The sequence below is a fragment of the Alosa pseudoharengus genome, unplaced genomic scaffold (genome assembly GCF_046254945.1).
Source record: "Alosa pseudoharengus isolate Yale_2024_CS ecotype anadromous, Long Island Sound unplaced genomic scaffold, YU_APseudo_1.1 YU_APseudo_1.1_scf_5, whole genome shotgun sequence".
Lineage (NCBI taxonomy): Eukaryota > Metazoa > Chordata > Actinopteri > Clupeiformes > Clupeidae > Alosa > Alosa pseudoharengus.
This window is the reverse complement of record NW_027468837.1, coordinates 34,881,984-34,898,734: the sequence shown is the minus strand read 5'-3', so window position 1 is coordinate 34,898,734 and position 16,751 is coordinate 34,881,984. Positions and strand designations below refer to the sequence as shown.

The 16,751-nt window shown below is 41.8% G+C and overlaps 2 protein-coding genes across 3 annotated transcripts in view; both read right to left on the bottom strand.

Moving 5' to 3' along the window:
- Positions 1–8: 8 nt before the first annotated feature.
- The window catches only part of stmn3 (stathmin-like 3), a 338,540-nt gene continuing 321,797 nt past the window's right edge, over positions 9–16,751 (bottom strand). Inside the window, exons 1-5 of one of the 2 annotated variants that reach the window (XM_076267465.1) lie at positions 5,044–5,153; positions 2,759–2,854; positions 2,143–2,318; positions 1,514–1,705; positions 9–997 (exon numbers count right to left, since the gene is read on the bottom strand). In XM_076267465.1, the coding sequence (XP_076123580.1) occupies positions 938–997; positions 1,514–1,705; positions 2,143–2,318; positions 2,759–2,854; positions 5,044–5,062 (543 nt within the window). In that variant the 5' untranslated portion in view covers positions 5,063–5,153 and the 3' untranslated portion in view covers positions 9–937. Of the gene's footprint in view, positions 998–1,513; positions 1,706–2,142; positions 2,319–2,758; positions 2,855–5,043; positions 5,154–16,751 lie in introns of those variants that run through there. The other variant, XM_076267466.1, reaches the window with a different exon arrangement.
- On the bottom strand, positions 6,931–11,510 carry arfrp1 (ADP-ribosylation factor related protein 1). Its single transcript, XM_076267464.1, has 7 exons — positions 11,120–11,510; positions 10,632–10,719; positions 10,404–10,486; positions 10,053–10,134; positions 9,693–9,763; positions 9,327–9,427; positions 6,931–8,311 (listed from the first exon to the last, which is right to left on the bottom strand). The coding sequence occupies exons 1-7, from the start codon at positions 11,210–11,212 to the stop codon at positions 8,224–8,226; spliced, it is 606 nt and encodes a 201-aa protein (XP_076123579.1). The 5' UTR covers positions 11,213–11,510; the 3' UTR covers positions 6,931–8,223.

The following is a 16,751-nucleotide window of genomic DNA, read 5'->3' as shown; positions in this document are numbered from 1 at the left end:
TATTATCATTCATCAAACCTCATTTGAGATCAGCAATCTGTGGACACTTCAACATGGACACTGTGTTCAAGGTGAGAATTTGCAAAATGTGTTCAAACACGCGTGTCTCATGTGTTACATTCTGATTGCTTGCCCAGTAACTGTATGCAGATTGATGTCATTGGCACAACTGGATGTTACTGTGACAAAACAGATATTTCGGAGGTAAACCAGCCCTAGGTAACACATGTACATGAAAAGCACCAAACAAGATATGTAAAGGCTGAATAAGACTGATTATGTGCACTTCTCTTGGAGGTGCAAAATGTTGACATTTTAGGTAAAGTTTTTTTTTTTTTTTTTTTTAAGTACAGTATGTCGGATTAAATGCCAGTGTAATTGCTGACAAGTTCAAGACTTGTCATACTGACAGTATTCAGGTGATTGTAAGTAAAATAGAGAGAAGAAAAAAATTCTAACACAATCCACAGCAAATTAACCTTATCATTATCTTATGCTACCGACAATAGGCTATCGTGAATCACTGTGCTTCATGTGTTTCATTTCAACATTCTGTGATATCCATGTTATACAGCTGTGGTTCATCACAAGTTACAGTCAACATAGGGATTAAAAACATGGTGTAATTGCCTCAGGAAGGTGGTGAAATGGATTGAACCAGAGTGGGGACACAGTTGTATCCTTATCCTTTTACTTCCCTATGTATTACTGATGCAGAAGGCGTAGTTTGAGTGTGATTACAGACTTTTTGTGAAGGATATGATGCAATTTCTGATGTGATGTGCAGAATGACAACCGCAGATTTGAATCACAGATAACCTGTTTGTTTTTTGTTTTGTTTTTTTTAAGACAAAGTGGCTTTGGAAGCAGCATTTCCCCCAATGAAAACTCAATTTGACAGATGAGACAGAATGGTATGGGACTGCACTGGGCACGCTCAGCCAGAGAGATCGGCCTGCATCTCCTTGTTTCTGCGGACCTCTGCGGCATGGATCTCCTAAAAGGGGGAGAGAGGAAGATTATTTATTATTAATCGTGTTTTTCTTTTTACTGGCTGAGTCATAGTAGCTTGGGTTTGCAAAGACACATCCACTACAGCCATTGTGGTTTGGAGCTAATTACTTTGGAATGAACGTGTTCTAGAGCCTAAGGCACTGATCAATCCAACATAAAGGGTATGTTGTGTTATGAACACTGAAATCATGGCAGCGCCAAGGTAGCTCTATAGAGATTAGCAAGTAAATTGACCAGACTCAAAATCATTCACCATGAGATTCCTATGTCCTATCTTTTATATATATATGAGATTATAGTCTGGATGGATAAGACCTAGTGTAGGCTCATCACAGCATGCCTGATGAGCAGTTGCAAATTAATGGGTCATATCCCAACAAGACAAACCTGTTATTACACATGTTATACATCTTTAAAAAAGCAGCTAGGTAAATACCAAAGGTGTGAACTTTGTAGCCAATTGGAACAGGAAAAACGACCAGACAAAACAAGGACTTGCCTTCTCACGGAGACGCTGTTTGAGGGCATTGAGTTGCGCGTTGCGGTTCTCTTTGATGATCTCCATCTTGTGGTTGAGCTTCTCCTCTGTCTTCTTGCTGAAGTAGTTGTTTCCTTCTTGGGCCTTGTGGATCACTTTCTTCTCATGCTCCCTCTTCCCTTCTAGTTGCTTCAGCACCTTAGCCTCCTGAGACTGCAGAGCACAGAGCAGAATGCTATGGAAAAGCACCGACAGACAGATCATAGCATGTCCTCTATTTTACATGGGATTTTAGTATACAGCTTTTGCTGACTTATTGTGTGCTGTGATCCTGCACTGAATTATCCTTAACACTGTATATTATAAACAAATGTTGCTTTTTATATTATAACTGTAACAATGTTGTGACACTTTAACACTCTGCTGAATCAGCAGCAGTAGCATCACTACCTGACACTTGGTCAGCTCGTGTCTGTATCCTTTTGGATAAAAGCATCTGTAATATGCAAGTGACTTTACTTTTACTTACACTATACTGTATTACTGTTGTGACTTATGAGGGCTCATTGTGTGCTGAATTCAAAAAACCTTTGAACAATTACTCCACTATCTCCTTGTATTTGTCGTGAGCTGAAATGAGTGGTTCGTACCTTCCTCCTCTCCTCAGCAGCCTCCTGTCTCCGCTTCAGCTCGGTCAGAGAGACGTCCTTTTTCTGGGGCAGAGCCAGGCTCTGAGGCCGGTCCGGGGACAAGTCGGTCGGACTTTTCAGAATGACCTCGAAGGCCTGGCCTGAGGCCCGCTTATTCAGTGCCTTCACCTCCATATCTGCTCACACAGACAGACCAATACAGAGACAGGTAAGCTAAACAACCGTCTCTCAAACATAAATGTCCGGTGTCCCATACAGGGATTAAACTCATTCCTAGACAAAGTGGACCAGAAGAAAACTTGAAAAAGAAATAATTAAAATCTGGCTTAATCCATGTACAGGAAACCACCTCTAATATGTGCCTTGGCTTTTTTGTAATGCAAGAGAGTCCTTTTTTGGCGAACTGCATTTTTGGTTTGGGTTGGTTGGACTTATTTCCAGTAATTAAATGGCACTTATTGTTTTGGTTGATTTATTAGAAGAGGGTTTCTGATCACTAGTTTTACAGGTCTAAACAGAAAGAAAGATTCCAGATGCAATACAGCCCATGTAAAATGACGTGTGATGGGTAAATCCACAGACACAGTGAGGACTGCTGCTTGTGTTGAGTGCTCACCTTCATACTGGGCCAGGGTATTTGGGTGAGGGTGTGTGTGGAAGCAGGAACAGATGAGAGACACCAGAGACATCTCTCTGATCTTGTCTGAATATGCTAGAGGAAGAGAGAGACAGGCTTTGTTTATAAACACACACAGATTAAAAAAAACAAGATTCAAAGAATGGGGACTGCATCAGACAGTGCAAACTAGTTTCTTAGAAGTCATATCTGATTACACAACATTGTGAGGATGTGCTTTTCTCAGAAAATAGTTTGTAGTTCAAACACTGGTCGTTTAAAATGAGAGGAAATGATGATGATGACGATTCCTGTTGCCAGGCCACAGCCGCCGACTTCCTTCCTTATTGTGTCATGTAGCGAGGAGCCAATCAACAGCCAGCATCCTCATCTAACCTGACTCATCTATTATTGACCTACAAGTTTCAGGCACGGAGTGTACCTTTAGCAGTAACATGGTGGGGGTGCAGGCCATGAGGAGGGGCATGCAAATGCAAAATATTTTTTAGAATGCCGCGTCAAGAAAGACGCTTTAAAACTGTGTGTCTGGACAGAAACACAGGACTAGAGAGAGAGAGAGAGAGAGTCCTCGTAAAATACAGCAGGTGCTTTGCTCCAACCAGAGATAAGCCTTCTGTTTATGGGAACATGTTTGCATATGTAAGCGAATGCTACTGTGCACCAGTCTGCCTATGGTCCTCCTGTAATGAGTTTAAATGAATGACCCTGCTGGGGCATCAGTGCTGACGCTGCAGGATAAAGGCCATACGGAGGAGGAAGGAAGAGAAACTAATACAACATGGCTCAGCCATGCAGAGTACACATTGAAATGACAGATGTGTGTGAAGAGTCAAAGGACTTTCAATCCCAATGATCTCCCACTTGCTCTCCCACCTAAGCCACTGCAATCAGTGCCTTGCAGTGATGGTTTGACCATCAGGATGCATATTTTCAATATTTTTCAATATTTTCAATACATTTTCACATTTAAAAAGTAACCTAAAACACGTCTCCACCGCCATCCATGTGAAAGGTATGTGTAGATGTCTGAAAGACTATGCTACATGTTTCTGCACATGCTATGGCCTGGACAGTCACACTGTCCCGTGCCATTTCTGATGGACACTGTGGATGAGCCCCAAGGCCGCTGTGAAAGAACACACAGCATCCACTAAATAATTCAGATTTCTGACTTCCTGCCAACAAGAAGGCTTTTTGCACTGGAGGAAATTTGCTGTTTTGGTGTAAGGACCGTTAAGACATGCATCACCTTATGAAATGATGCTGCAGCAACTGGTTTCAGTTCAAAGGCCAGAAGTTGTTAAAAACAAAAACAGCTAATCAGTGCAGCTGCTGATGACATAGACGGACAGATCTTCACAACAAAAGTGAGTTGCAAAATAATTAGATACAGTGAGCAGTTTTGTGCCTAGTACCTCACATGTTCCAAAGTGAGTTGGTTCCCTGTATGAACAACAACAAAAAGTCTTAATCATAATATCTGGGCTCACATCTGTTTTGAGAACAGATGTATGAGTGGGAGGTGCCGAGGTCTCTTTTTCAGATGTGGTGAATTTTGCTGCAGGGGAGAGTTGAGAGTGATTAATGTAGCTGCAGACCTACTCCTCTGTCAAAAAGCCCTTATGCACGCATGCACACAAGCCCACAGCAGCTGTTCTCCTCAGTGTTTCTGAAGGGATGGCAGCGGAAGCAGCGATGTGACCCAAACAGTCGCTTTGCCGCACTGCTGGCCTCCCGCTGAACCTGTCCACCCGCCCGCCGTCTTTTTTTAATCAGCTGCTTCAGATCTGCAGTGCCGAGCAGGCCGAGTCGCACGGCCTGTTTGATCACGCATAGTCACTGGAGCATACAACGTCACCTCGGCATCGGGAGGAAGAAGAAAACGAGACATAGAGAGAGAGAGACAGAGAGAGAAAGAGAGAGAGAGAGAAGTCCCTCTCCAAGCAAGCACACCAGACAAATAGGACACTGGTGCAGAGACATGCATCACTTACGCAATACTGTACACACTCCAGTGTACTCTGTGACCTCTGATAGAATGCCTGGCATTATATTGCTGCCATTACCCTGATACCACCCACATTGCAAGCTACATGAAGAAGTCTACCAGTGGACTATACTGTAAATCACTGTTACGGTGCCGTAACGTAACGGTGGGTGATCATCATCTGTTCACTGCTGAGCTACCAGCCAAAAGAAATCATAGCCATTTTGTTTTTTTGCCAGTGTTTTAACCAGATAGGAGAGAAGAGAGTGGGTCTTACCGGAGACGGTGCTAGTCATGGTGGAATCTGGAGTCGATGCTGGAGCAGGGTGGATTGAGGAGAGGCAGAGAGAGAGAGAGAGACGCGCTGGAGAGGAGCGGAGGAGTGGGAGACGGAGACGGAGGGGAGAGAAGGAATGAGAGCCAGAGCGGAGGACGGACAGGCAGAATGAGAAACGGGAAGGGGAGGGGGAGGCCAGGGGACTTGCAGCCCGGCACTGCAGTGATGATGCTCTCTATTGGAGGATGGGAGGGAGGGAGGAAGAGAGAGAGGAGATGGAGGGGAGGGGAGGGGGGCTGCACTGATGCTTATAAACACACTAACACACGTGTGGACTAGGGAAGAGTGCTACTAAAGAAAGCTGCACAGACACACACACACACAACCACACTTCTGTCTCTCTCTCTCTCCAGCAAAAGACTTTTCCATTCTCCCAAGTGATTCCTGAGTCATGGTATTCATATTTTAGAGGAACGTGCGATGCTGAATTTCTCTGTCTGGGAAGTTTGAGTCCATTTGAAAGACCTTGAGTGGCAGAAATGGACACCATATATTGTATATGATGGATATTGTGTACAGCCATACACGTCAATTCCTCCCTTGAAAACAGCATGACTCATACAAAAGAGCACATCATGTGATATGAGTAGGACTGATACTCAGCACAAACACCATAAAAGTTAAGCTACAGTATTAAGTAAGTGTATGTGATAAGTGATAAAAAGATAAGCCTGTATTGATTGCTCTGTAGGAGGAGGGAGGTATTTTGATTGCACGCAGCCTCAACATTATCATCTCTGATCAGATATTGATTGACAGCTAATCATGGGTTGAAAACAAAAAGGGAGGAAATCATGTAATATGTATCAATCGTATTAAACTTCTTAACTTCACTCAAAAAAGACCAGTTGCCATCATTTTCCACAATTGCATGACATTGTTAATGGTAAGATGAGGCTTTGTAAAAATCAATGTTAAAAAAACATTTGGTTGACAAACATTAATCATGATAAATGAACATACTTTTTAATCTAAATTAGTCTGAAACCAATTTACAGTTACAATTTATGGACCTTTTGTGATTTTCAGAGTGATTGCCTTTTTAGAGAGGCTCTTGCACAATTCATTGCAGAGTCTTAATACGATGAAGTGTTGCGTGATAGTTCCTCATACAACTTTCATGACTGTACCTTCATACGCCGGGTTACATAATGGTGGCTGCTTGCACAGGCCCCAGCCTGGTGAAGCTGCACCAGCAGATGCCCGAGATCCCAGAGGAGTCCAGGCTTTTAGAGAGGGAGGGAGGAAGTGAGAGCGCCCCCCCCCCACCTAGGAGAGTCCGTAAATGCAGGACCGGTCCCTATGGGACCCTGTCCACTGACCAGGCAGAAAACTGCACTGGCTTACAGATGGTGGATGGGAGGGGAAAAGGGCGGGGGGGGGGGGGGGGGGGGGGTGTGCAGACAGCCACATGCACGTGTCCGTGTACATGATCCCATGCAGTCGCAGGGCAGATTCTGATGAGCTGCCCCTCTGGTGTGTTTGCTTGTTCACATGCGCTTAGCCTGTATGGGATGCAAATGAAACGTTTCTCCCCACTTCCTCAATACAAGAGGAGTCAGCACCTGCATACACATGCTTATTAGAGTAATCTGCTGGGACAGGGACCGTCTTATCCTCTAGAACTGATTTTCTGATGGATTTGTGTTAACTATTGACCATCTGGGATACAAATCAGGGTGATCAATAACACTAGATGCTAGGAGATAGCCCTGCCAGGATCCTCAATCCCAAAGGATTCCCTGCACAGGAAACACATCCCCCTCCAAAAAAGAGAAAAGAGCAAGAAAAAAAAAAGAAATAGAAAAAACAATGATTTCACAGGTCTGCAAATGACTGTTTATTACATAATTTCTTGAATACTATGAAAAATCTATGAACATTGTAGAAGGGTAAAGTATACACAAATAGACAAAAGGCTAATATAGAAAACAGAATCCCATTGGCCTCAGAAGAACAACAGACTATATGTTCCACCGTTCACTTGAACTCAGGACATACTGAGACAGATCCTTATTTATGTGGACATAGGAATGGGTAGGTGACTTTTTTGGTGTATTAGGGACTGGTGACTACAGTTTTGTTTTGGCTTGTTGTAACATAAAGGAGGATATACAAATAAAGTGTGATTGGGGCTGTAATTTTACACAAGACCTCACTGTAAAGTCAAATTAATTTCCAAGAAAGAGCTTAAAGAATCGTCAAGTTAAATATAATGTCAGTAAATCAAAGGTTGGCAAAAGGTGAGTTCATCTCTGGCTGTGGTACACAGGACCAACAAATGAAGGGTGGATTTGGAACCTGCACGTCATAACAGTAATCAGCTGTGTACACGCTATGTCCAAGAACACAGGAGGGGATGGAGAAGCACCACGTCATTTCCAATACCACTTGTATGATAAAACAGTCTGCTCCAAACTTCACTCACTCAAGGGAATGGACACAGCAATCCTGTTGTCAGAAGTACCTGAAAATTGTGTTTTTATTTCAGTTGGGCCCATCTTATCAACTGAGAAAAATAAGACTTGATTATTTCTCATACTTAGGTGAATTAACTTTTAGCAGAGCAAGACGGTACTGGAAAAATGTATTCAGACCATCAGGAATATAGATTGACAGGACTGATTTGAGATACCACTGCAAAATACAAAGTGCTTATTCATATTCACAGAGATATCGATAGAATCACACCACAGTCATCTCAAAAGCCACCAAACAGGATCTCTCTTGTCTCATTAGTGTGATGTCAATGACAGGAATGAACAAGGAACCTGGGGCACCCTGTGTCTCCTAGTTTTCATGTCTCCCACCACCTTAGACCGGATCGCTGGGTGTCCTGGTTTTCATATCTCCCACCACCTTAGACTGACATTATTTGTCTTTGACTTTCACAAAACTGTCTGCTGAGAATTTCACAGTTAAAAAGCCATATGAATGGGAAGGAGGAAGTCTGAATTCCTGTAACACTGGCCACAGAATACAGACCAGCTGGTACAGACATACAAACAGATAAACCTGCAATTCCAGATTTCTGTCATATTGTTCTTTCCACAGACTCACTATCACAAGCCGACACACATACACACATTCACACTAACGGTGAGATCATAGGAGAGATGCTTATGTGATGTCCTTTTGTCTTGGAGGCCGATGAATGTTCCGGATCACGCACTTTACCATCCATTCAATGCCTTCGTTCACTCCTTGCCTGTGAAAGCAAACATAAGTGTTCATTTGCAATGTTTTGACAGGCTGCTTAAAAGAGGAGAAACTGTTTGTTCAGCCCCCAAAGACACTACCTAACCACAGACTGTTTTTCACTTTCAGTATATAGGTATTGGGGCTACATTAGTCTCACTTCAATGCCAAAATGCATGAAGATAATTGCATAAAAGTACAATTCCCATGTTCTATATGCTGGTAAGAAACAACCTTCCTGGGTCACAACTTTGCAGACATTGCATATACAGAATGATAAATTAACAGTCAATAGTCAACACTTTGGGCAACTTCCTCTATTACAGTAACTCACAAAACAAACAGATGCTCGTAACCATAAGGGAACTCGTCCAAAATTCATCGTACTGGGAACTAAATGTGGAAATATTTTCAATAAATTATGTAATATATACATCTGTGGGTAAGAAAGAGGAAGTGTCATTCTAGAAACTTTGTATTGTACTTCTTTATTTATTGTTCTCTTTTTCTTCTTCCTTAATTTGCTCTCTATCTTTCTTGCATTCCTAATGATTTAATGTGATGATGTGTTGACCTGCAAGGGCCTACAGATGAAAATGAGCTTTTTTGCTAACTCTGGCACATTTACATTTTGAGTGTAAACAAAAATGTCAGTTGATATGCATTGTCCCTTTTAAATAAACAAATACAAAATTAAGTTTGTGCAGCTGTGGATATCAGAGTTCCCACACCTTCTTAAACATTAAAGGGAAACTTTACAGGATTAGCTATATTTCCCCCTCTGCTGGAGAAGTTGTGCATTATGCCATTTCAAACAGTGGAAAAAGGGAACATTAAAGCACATGGATTTGTTTACAAGCTAGCAAAACAGTTAGCATAAGTTCGTCAGAACAATGCGGATGTTACAAGTAAGAGTGTATCCCATGGGAACACTGGGGTATTTTTGTAATATTTGTACATGTCAGAGGCACACATAACATGGTGGGCTGAAGAGGTGTAACAACTGGCTCAGTTTGCATTCTTACCCTGTTAAAGCAGTGCAGGGCTGAACGAGACAGTCCCGTTTCCCAATCTTTGGGGCACAGTCACTAAAGGCCGTCTTAATGTCAGGGACAGATAGGCAGTTCTGAAGAAAAATGCAGAATATATAGTTGTAGCAAAACAACTACAATATATAATTGATAGTTGTAGCAAAACTTATCAACAGCACTGGCCTCCACCAGACATACTTCCCACTAAAAATCCCAATCCCAAGGAATGCGGCTCCCTCTACTGACCAAACACAAGATTTACAGGCTAAATTCATTGAGACCAGCATGCTGTGGCCTTCAAACATCTACTGCAATCGCTTAAGCCTTAAGGTATTTGTCTACGTACAAATATACGCTTACCTCTACATCTTGTTTATTGGCTAGCACAAGAAGCGGTACTCCTTCCAAAACCTCACTGCTGATCATTTTTTCTGAGAAATAGAGAAAAATAATTTGACAGTTCAGAAAACCTGTTCATTCTAAACTTCTTTCATTCTTTACAATGACTTTTATCCTTCATACTGTAGCTTGGGCTCTGTGATCTCAATGTAGTGCCAACATACACAGACTGTTATTTACAAAGGCAGTCATAATAACCAGAAATAAATATAGCCTAAATATAACTTGGATCCAGGCGCACCAGCTGTGATGTAAGAGTTGTAGTAGTAAACTCTGCAGGTAACTATATTGACATTCTTCTTCAGTTACATGGGCACTCACCAAATGCATTCTTTGATTCAGTCAGTCGTTCTTCATCAGTTGAGTCAATAACATAGATCACGCCATGAGACTCTGCATAATACTACATTTCAATAGAAAAACAAACATATCCTTATTTTTACACGGCATAACTAACCTTTGTCATTACAGAGAATTAATGCAAAATGCATAATTCTAACATTTTAAATTGTTCTCATTATGACATTGACCTATGAATTTGTATATGCGAGGGTAGGCTAAAATGCAGTGCAATCCTCATGTAGCCTACTACAACTAGGACTGTATCTTTACTGGTTATTGATAAGGAAAACAGATGTCTGATAAGAAATGTAAATACGAAGTGATACATACTTTGTCCCACAATGACTGCAACTCTTCTTGGCCTCCAAGGTCCCAAAACATCAAACGAGCTTTCCCGACGTCAATGGTGCCAACTGCATGGTCAGGAAATAAGATATAGGCCATGTCACATTACAAGGCAAGAGTTCAATTTTCAACATGTATGAGCAACAATGTATGAAATTGTTTCAATGTATGAAATTGTGACCAAAGGCTATAACACATCAGATGCGTACTTACTGTTTAGACCAACTGTTGTCGTGATCTTCGAGAGACTCATTCCTTTGTAATTTTTACTAAATTTAGTCTTGGTTTGTTCCAAGAAGGTCTGGGGGAAACATAATAGTCACACTGTATGGTGAGGTTGATAAACCAGCTGACTGTCAGCTAAGTTAAAAGTTGAGCAATTGGCTAGTTGCTAATGTTAATGTTTCTCATCGCTTCCATCAACCAAGCTCTTTTCAAATTAATTAAACGTCACCAACGGTATATATATTCAACCTAATAAAAGTGGACATGCTGATAAAGATTTATTCACACACTAACATTAGCGCGTTCACAGATAAACTCGTTTTCTGTGACTAGCAACTCAAGAATCAAGTTAGCAGGCTAACGTAGATACTATCAGAGAATGTCTAATAGATGCTACTATCTAGCAATGCTTGCTAGATGCTAAGGCTAAATTCTCAAACTGTGTAACATGTCGAACTGGATATAGATGATCTTACTGTTTTTCCTGCATTGTCCAGTCCGAGAATCAAGATACAGTACTCGTCCTTCTGAAACATGTATTTATACAAACCCGACAATAGCGTATACATTCTGGCTTCTAGGGAAAATAATTGTTTAACAGTTACCACCTAACATCAGCCTGCTGGCTGGTTGGCAAGCTAGTTTTGCTAGCTAGGTTAGCTAGCTAATCTTGGCTACGTAATTCACATTATGAATAAGACAAGAGCTTTTCGGTTTCTAAAGCCATTGAAGCGATACTGTTACCACTGTCCTAAATATGAAACTATTCTGTGACCAAGTCGCTATAACTCGTAGTGACAGGCGGTATATTCTGTGCTGACTTCGGCTAAAGTTACTGTGTATGTTTTTGCTGTTCAGACGGAAGTAGTTGGCATAATGCAGTGTATTGTGGGAGTAGAAGTTTAGCATTTTTCCTGTCTCCTAAAACTACTGCACCTGCAGGGTAGCCTAGACGTATCGTACGCAACCTATTGGCTCAGGTAAACAAATATTTTTTTAGATAATGAAAAAAAAAATCAACCCCTATAAATATAAAGTATAAATCTCTATCTATCTATCTATCTATCTATCTATCTATCTATCTAATAGGCTACATGCACATAGGCCAAAATAACATAGGCTAGCAGGCTAGGCTTGTCGTTTAGATTTGAGTGATTATGTTTATTTATTTATTTATTCATTTTATGTATTCATTCATTCATTTATTTGACTTTAAATGGGTTTCACCGATAGACAAATAAGAAAGCAGTCAGTGGTTTCACCATGTGTTCCTACATGAAACATGGAAAATGGCCTTCAATGTGTGCTGCTGTGTGTTAAGTGAACATATTCTTTATCAATGGTTAATTTGTTTATGTCTGTACTGTGTCATGTGTGTTTTCAGTAGGCCTACCACACTGGTTGCCTATAAGGGTACGCAGGCGTCTCTCAACGATCTGGGTGTGTGGAGTGCTTTGTGTTGCACTTAAATACGTACTACCATTGACTGTATGGATGAGAATTATTATGACCACCGCTAGCGAAGCTAGCGAAGCGGTCATATAATGATTGTCAAAGTTTTTTTTTTTTTTTTTCTTTCGTCATCTACTTCCTGAATTTTTGGTCAACGATACCCGGGACACCGAAACACCGGTGCACATGAAATTTGGTGGGTATGTAGCCCCACTGGACTTTTACGTAAAAATTTAGTTTCGTCCCCGGGGGCCACTCCCCCCGTGCTGGGCCCCTGAACCGCAAAAAAAGCAGTTTTTCCTAAATAACTACCTGAACCGTGGCACTGAGGATGAAGAATCTTTTATGGTATGTTGGTCTCAAGGGCCCACATCAACCTGGCCCATAATCACTCATTTGTGATTTGCACCCCCCCGGTAAAAAATGAAAATGCAATATTATTCTGCTTTAATCGCCCCTATCTTCAGTTAAGATGTTCAGAACTGCACCAAATTTTATGTGTATGATTGACCTGCCATTTTCTGGGGGTATGCCAAGTTTCATCCATGGGGGGGGGGGGGATGAAAAATTAGGTTATGTGTACATTTAGTGACTGTACACTCATTGGCCTGTAGATGGCGGTGCACACATATACACATGCAGACACACACAGGCACCCACATACTATCGGTATTAGAACGGCTGATACATAATTACAAATTCAGTAGGATTAAAAGAAAGCCAAATATTCATCATCATCATCATGGCTGCATTTCCAGTATTGGCGATAAGTAGGCTAGTCGTTTGTCCACTAGATGGTGCATCGTTGCAGTAAGACGTAATTTTGTTGGAAGTTAAAAGTGGGTTGGAAAAACAATGGACGCTTCCTACAAGGACTGTAGTTTACTGCAGAGAACCTTCTTGAAGCCGAAATAAATCTGAGGATGTTTATCGGACATGCTTGGTTTTTACTGCAGGTAAGTTAATCTTATAATATCAATAAGGACCTAGGTACAATGTTACCGTTAGCATTGGTTGAGTAATGGAGGCCAATTTGATTGATTGCATTTGTAGAAAACTATAAATGCGGTTATACCAAGCAAATTGATAGCAGCACTGTAATTGTATCTTTCGACTGTCATTTGTTGCACGTGCTACAAAAATCATTCTGTGCAATGGAAGATTTACGAACGTTACACCAGTCTGATACAGTTTTGCCTATACATGCGTGAGACTGGTACGCCTGTTTATTCGTTTTAAGTGCGTGCAGGGTGTGAGAGGGGAATCGATGTGCTTTGATTCCAGCTTGGTAGTTGTAGTCTGTGAAATTAAAAAGTATCCAAACAATGACACCTTCATTTCATTATGGCTGCTTTAGCAACACACTAGTGTGGGTCCCATTTAGAAGTGGCTACTTCATTCGCGCTTTCCTTGACTCATGGAGCTGCGTGAATTTTATTACAACTTTTCGCCACGATATGGCAGTTAAAGTCCGCTTGATACTGTAAGGCGTAAGCCATTGGTTTCCAAAGGAGATTTTATTTGTGTCGCCAGCCAGCATAGCCTATTGACAATTTATGTTGTAAATAGGCCTACCTTATAAGCCTACCTGTAGCTTAGGGAAGCTAACAGCTTTCTATTAGGATCTAGTTTGTTAGTTACAGTTTTGTCATAACTCCCTGATGCATTTTTGCATTTAGAATAGCCAGAGCGTGGATATCTCAATCGGAAAATTAAACAATATCGGGTGCCTATGGACTAGGCTGGGTGAACCCAGCCTGATCTGCCCGCTATTTATTTTTTGATTTCTTAAAAGATTGAGCCTAGTCTGGTGAAAGCCAGACTAGCCATGGACCTCAGTTACACAATGCAAGGGAACATGAATCAGCCTATATTTGCACGAACAATAACGGACAACAGCTCTTCAACTTTGGCCCGTTAAAATGTGTATGAAAAGTCTAGCGACGCATTTCATCAAGGCCCATTTGGACATGTCAGTTATTTGCACCACTGGTTAGCAGGGCTCGAATTATCTTTTTGTCTTTAAGGGGGTCTCTCTATCTCATAAAAAGTTGACACACCCCGCGTATAGCCTAACAAGGCGATACAATGAAATAGCCTAGGCGCAAGTGGCGTTTTTGCGCAGTATATGCGCACGGTAGGCCTAGGCTTTACCACACACACACAACAGACATAGATTTGTCATAGAAATTGATTACTTTTAATTAATTGGGGGCCAAGCAGCGAAGCTGCGAGGCAACCATAGTGATTGTTAGTTTTCTTATTATTGGGGGCCAAGCAGCGAAGCTGCGAAGGCACCCATTGTGTTTCTATTTGTTCTTATTATTATTATTATTATTATTATTATTATTATTCCGACATTGAACTCAATGGCAGCCCATAGAACCGTCTGGTGAAAAGTTGTGAAATTTGGCACACTGATTAGGGACAGTCCAATGATTAATGTCACCAAGTTTCATGATGGCACCTAGAGCACTCTAGCGCCACCAACAGGCCAAAGTTGGACGTGCGTTCACGCACGTAACTTTTGACCCGTATTGCCGATTGTCAAAAATGAGATATCGTTGGAATCCTTGGACCAAGCCGAGTTCAACGCATCCTATGACGTCGATTTCCGCCATGATGGATTTTCCGCCATATTGGATTTCATCAAAAACACTAAAAAGTCTTCAAAGGTCACAAATTTTGTCCGATCGACACCAAACCTGACACACTTGATCTTCAGACCAAGTCTCACAAAAGTTATTCCTTTTCGTCTTCGGAACTCAAACCGTTCGCCCGTAACAGCCAATCGAAGTTTGCGGCGAAGCCGCCAAACAGGAAGTGAGCACATATCTCAGCAACCCATTCACCTATTATAACCAAACTTAGTACATGGACTCAGGACCCAATCAGGGGGACGCTCAAGAAATCTGGTGACCTTTGACCTCTAGGGGGCGCTGTAATTAAGAAACATGCCTTTTGGCCTGTAGCAGCAGTTGTGCTTAGAATTAAAACGCACTAGTGGTGTCTGGTACTACTGTTGAAGGTCCTTAGACCGACCCAAGCCAACTTGTGATGTCATCATAATTGATTCGGCCGCCATATTGGATTTAATCAAAAACACGTACAAGTTTTCGCAGGTCACAAATTTCAGCGGATCCTCACCAAAATTGGCAGAGACCATCTTCAGACCGTGACTTATCAGTGCATTGCTTTCTGGAACAATTGACAGAAGCATTCGGCTGTAACCGCCAATCAAAATTTGTGGTGAAGCCGCTAAACAGGAAGTGAGCTCATATCTCAGCAACCCTTGCATGTATCAAAGCCAAACTGGGTGCATGGACTTAGGACCCAATCAGGAGGACACTCAATAAATCTGGTGACCTATGACCTCTAGGGGTCGCTGTAATTAAGAAACATGCCTTTTGGCCTGTAGCTGCAGTTGTGCTTAGAATTAAAATGCACTAGTGGTTTCAGGTAATACTGTTGGACGTCCTTAGGGCAACCCAGGCCAACTTGTGATGTCATCATAATTGATTCGGCCGCCATATTGGATTTAATCAAAAACATCAAAAATTTTCACAGGTCACAAATTTCATCTGATCTTCACCAAAATTGGCACAGACCATCTTCAGACCATAACCTATCAATATGTTGCTTTCTGGAACAATTGACAAAAGCATTCTTCCGTAACAGCCAATCAAAAATGATGGCGAAGCCGCAAAACAGGAAGTGAGCTCATATCTCAGCAACCCTGCCATGTATCATAACCAAACTTACTACATAGATTCATGACCCCATTAGGAAGACGCACAAAACATTTGGTGAACTTTGACCTGTAGAGGTTGCTGCAGTTTGCAATATTGCATTTTGATCTGTAGTTGCTGATGTGTTTCATCGATCCTTTATTTTTTGATGTGAAACTGATGACAACATGTTCCATCCAGTTCATTCTAATGCATGCGTGCAAGGGCGGGGAGGGGCAGGACGGGGTGGGACGGGCAGGGGTGATTAGGTGGGGGGCTGACTGGCAGAGGCGGTGGCAATTCTCAGCCCTGTTTCAGCCCTACAAAATCAGTTATGTTTTGATGTGACACTAGTTGAAAGTGTTGATCGCGGATGTCTGCTGAGTTCTATCTTGTCACCATGGCTACTCCAGCCTATTCTGCTTGGCCCCCTCATTGCTGCTTGCAGCTATATTTATTATTGGGGGCCAAGCAGCGAAGCTGCGAAGGCACCCATTGTGTTTCTATTTGTTCTTATTATTATTATTGGGGGCCAAGCAGCGAAGCTGCGAAGGCACCCATTGTGTTTCTATTTGTTCTTATTATTATTGGGGGCCAAGCAGCGAAGCTGCGAAGGCACCCATTGTGTTTCTATTTGTTCTTATTATTATTATTATTATTATTATTATTATTATTCCGACATTGAACTCAATGGCAGCCCATAGAACCGTCTGGTGAAAAGTTGTGAAATTTGGCACACTGATTAGGGACAGTCCAATGATTAATGTCACCAAGTTTCATGATGGCACCTAGAGCACTCTAGCGCCACCAACAGGCCAAAGTTGGACGTGCGTTCACGCACGTAACTTTTGACCCGTATTGCCGATTGTCAAAAATGAGATATCGTTGGAATCCTTGGACCAAGCCGAGTTCAACGCATCCTATGACG

Excerpts from the sequence above, each read along its gene's own strand:
- arfrp1 (XM_076267464.1), bottom strand. The coding sequence starts at position 11,212 with ATGTATACGCTATTGTCGGGTTTGTATAAATACATGTTTCAGAAGGAC. Across the intron at positions 9,764-10,052 it reads TGAATCAAAGAATGCATTTG|AAAAAATGATCAGCAGTGAG; the intron begins GTGAGTGCCCAT and ends TCTATTTCTCAG. Across the intron at positions 8,312-9,326 it reads CCCTGCACTGCTTTAACAGG|GCAAGGAGTGAACGAAGGCA; the intron begins GTAAGAATGCAA and ends TTGCTTTCACAG.